This window comes from Austrofundulus limnaeus, unplaced genomic scaffold (genome assembly GCF_001266775.1).
Source record: "Austrofundulus limnaeus strain Quisiro unplaced genomic scaffold, Austrofundulus_limnaeus-1.0 Scaffold176, whole genome shotgun sequence".
Classification (NCBI taxonomy): Eukaryota; Metazoa; Chordata; class Actinopteri; order Cyprinodontiformes; family Rivulidae; genus Austrofundulus; species Austrofundulus limnaeus.
The window spans coordinates 934,100-935,659 of record NW_013952578.1 but is presented as its reverse complement, the minus strand read 5'-3'; the positions used below and the strand labels follow the sequence as shown (position 1 = coordinate 935,659).

General features: G+C 40.8%; 1 protein-coding gene across 1 annotated transcript in view; it reads left to right on the top strand.

Moving 5' to 3' along the window:
• The window catches only part of LOC106524094 (leucine-rich repeat-containing protein 7), a gene marked incomplete at its 3' end in the record, with an annotated part of 48,145 nt that overhangs the window by 40,418 nt on the left and 6,167 nt on the right, over positions 1 to 1,560 (top strand). Inside the window, exon 2 of the mRNA XM_014017752.1 lies at positions 971 to 1,173. Coding sequence (XP_013873206.1) covers positions 971 to 1,173 — 203 coding nt within the window. The remainder of the gene's footprint in view (positions 1 to 970; positions 1,174 to 1,560) is intronic.

Sequence of the window (1,560 nt, the reverse complement as noted above, 5' to 3'; positions counted from 1 at the left end):
GTTTTGTAGAACACCAGGAGACCACCGAGTCAATCTGTAGAATCCAGTGATCGGAGTCCAGATGTATATCCAGAACAGAGAAGAACAGATCAAAAAAAATCAATAGGTCCTCTGGACGGGTTCTTCTTTAGTGAAATGTTTCGACTCTCCTCCAAGAGACTTCTTCAGTCTGATGAGTTTCAGGTGAACTCAGCCTTATAAGCACTGCCTTCACATGGGGGACAAACAGGTTAGTCACATGCAAAAGAGGGCCATCGCCTAACAATAGGACAGTAAGGACGTTGAACCCCGCTTGCACTCACTACATACACATAACAAAACACCAAAGAGCCACAGCTGAAGAGCGTTTTCTATCTTTAAACTGTGAAAGTTTCGTTGAAATGTGTTCAGTCGGTATTGAAATATTTTGAAGATCTGTTTCAACACCACCAAATTGTAGCTCAGTTTTTGTAAAATGTACCTGAGTCAATCCTAACTGGGTTTGAKCAAGAAGCTGATCACCGTTTCATCACAGGACCTTTGGTTGATGTTGTTTTTTCAGATCTTCTTGTATGTTTGAACTGATTTAACATCAATGGTAAAAAGGCCTTGTKAGTGCAGACATTTCTCCACTCTATTTTCTTTTCTCTCATTATTCTCATTTTTTCCCCAGGAGGTGTTAAAGTGGTAATTTGTGTGTTTGTTTATTTCATCACTCATCAAAACCACTAAAATCTGTCAGAAATAATTAATTCAGTTTGCATTGTTGTTTTGTCAGTTTTGTGTTGAGTGTTTTTTTGGGGGGGAAATGCTGCTCATGAATTTTAATTAGGCCGCACAGTTAATCTACTGCATAAGGTTTTGATGGCATTTTGTTTTTGTTTTTTGGTCAAACTACACACTAAACAGCCAGAAACAAGAAGCCGTTTGATGCTTACACCCTGCAGACCCTCTGAAATGAATTTGAAATGTGTTCTTGGTATCTTCACAGTGCAGTGTCTGGAAATGACCACCAAACGGAAGCTGATTGGCCGGCTGGTGCCGTGCCGTTGTTTCCGTGGTGAGGAGGAAGTGATCTCAGTGTTGGACTACTCCCACTGCAGCCTTCAGCAGGTCCCCAAGGAAATCTTCAGCTTCGAGAGAACCCTGGAGGAGCTCTATCTAGACGCCAACCAGATAGAGGAACTACCTAAGGTAGCTCTGATGCACATGTTCAACACCTCGGGGCCCCGTTTGATCTTATCTTAACACTTTTGTTCTACGAGTCCCACTTGAATTCATGTTATCACTGAACATTTATGTTACGCAGTTGGAATATCCCCTGGGATCAATCCCTGCTTTTCAGAAACACTCAGGRTTTAACACGTTCACAACTGACAGCTTCTCAGTTAAACAGGACTCCAACAGAGCATACAACAACACAACTGCCAAATTAAGACAGTGAACATGTTCGTTTTCTTAAAGGCATCCCTGATTAGTTGTAACATTAGACTTTATTTAATAAACATATATTTTAACTGTAAAATAAAGACTGTAAAAATACTGTAGGATGCTTAGTGGAAGAAGAACCTCAGCTTAGCC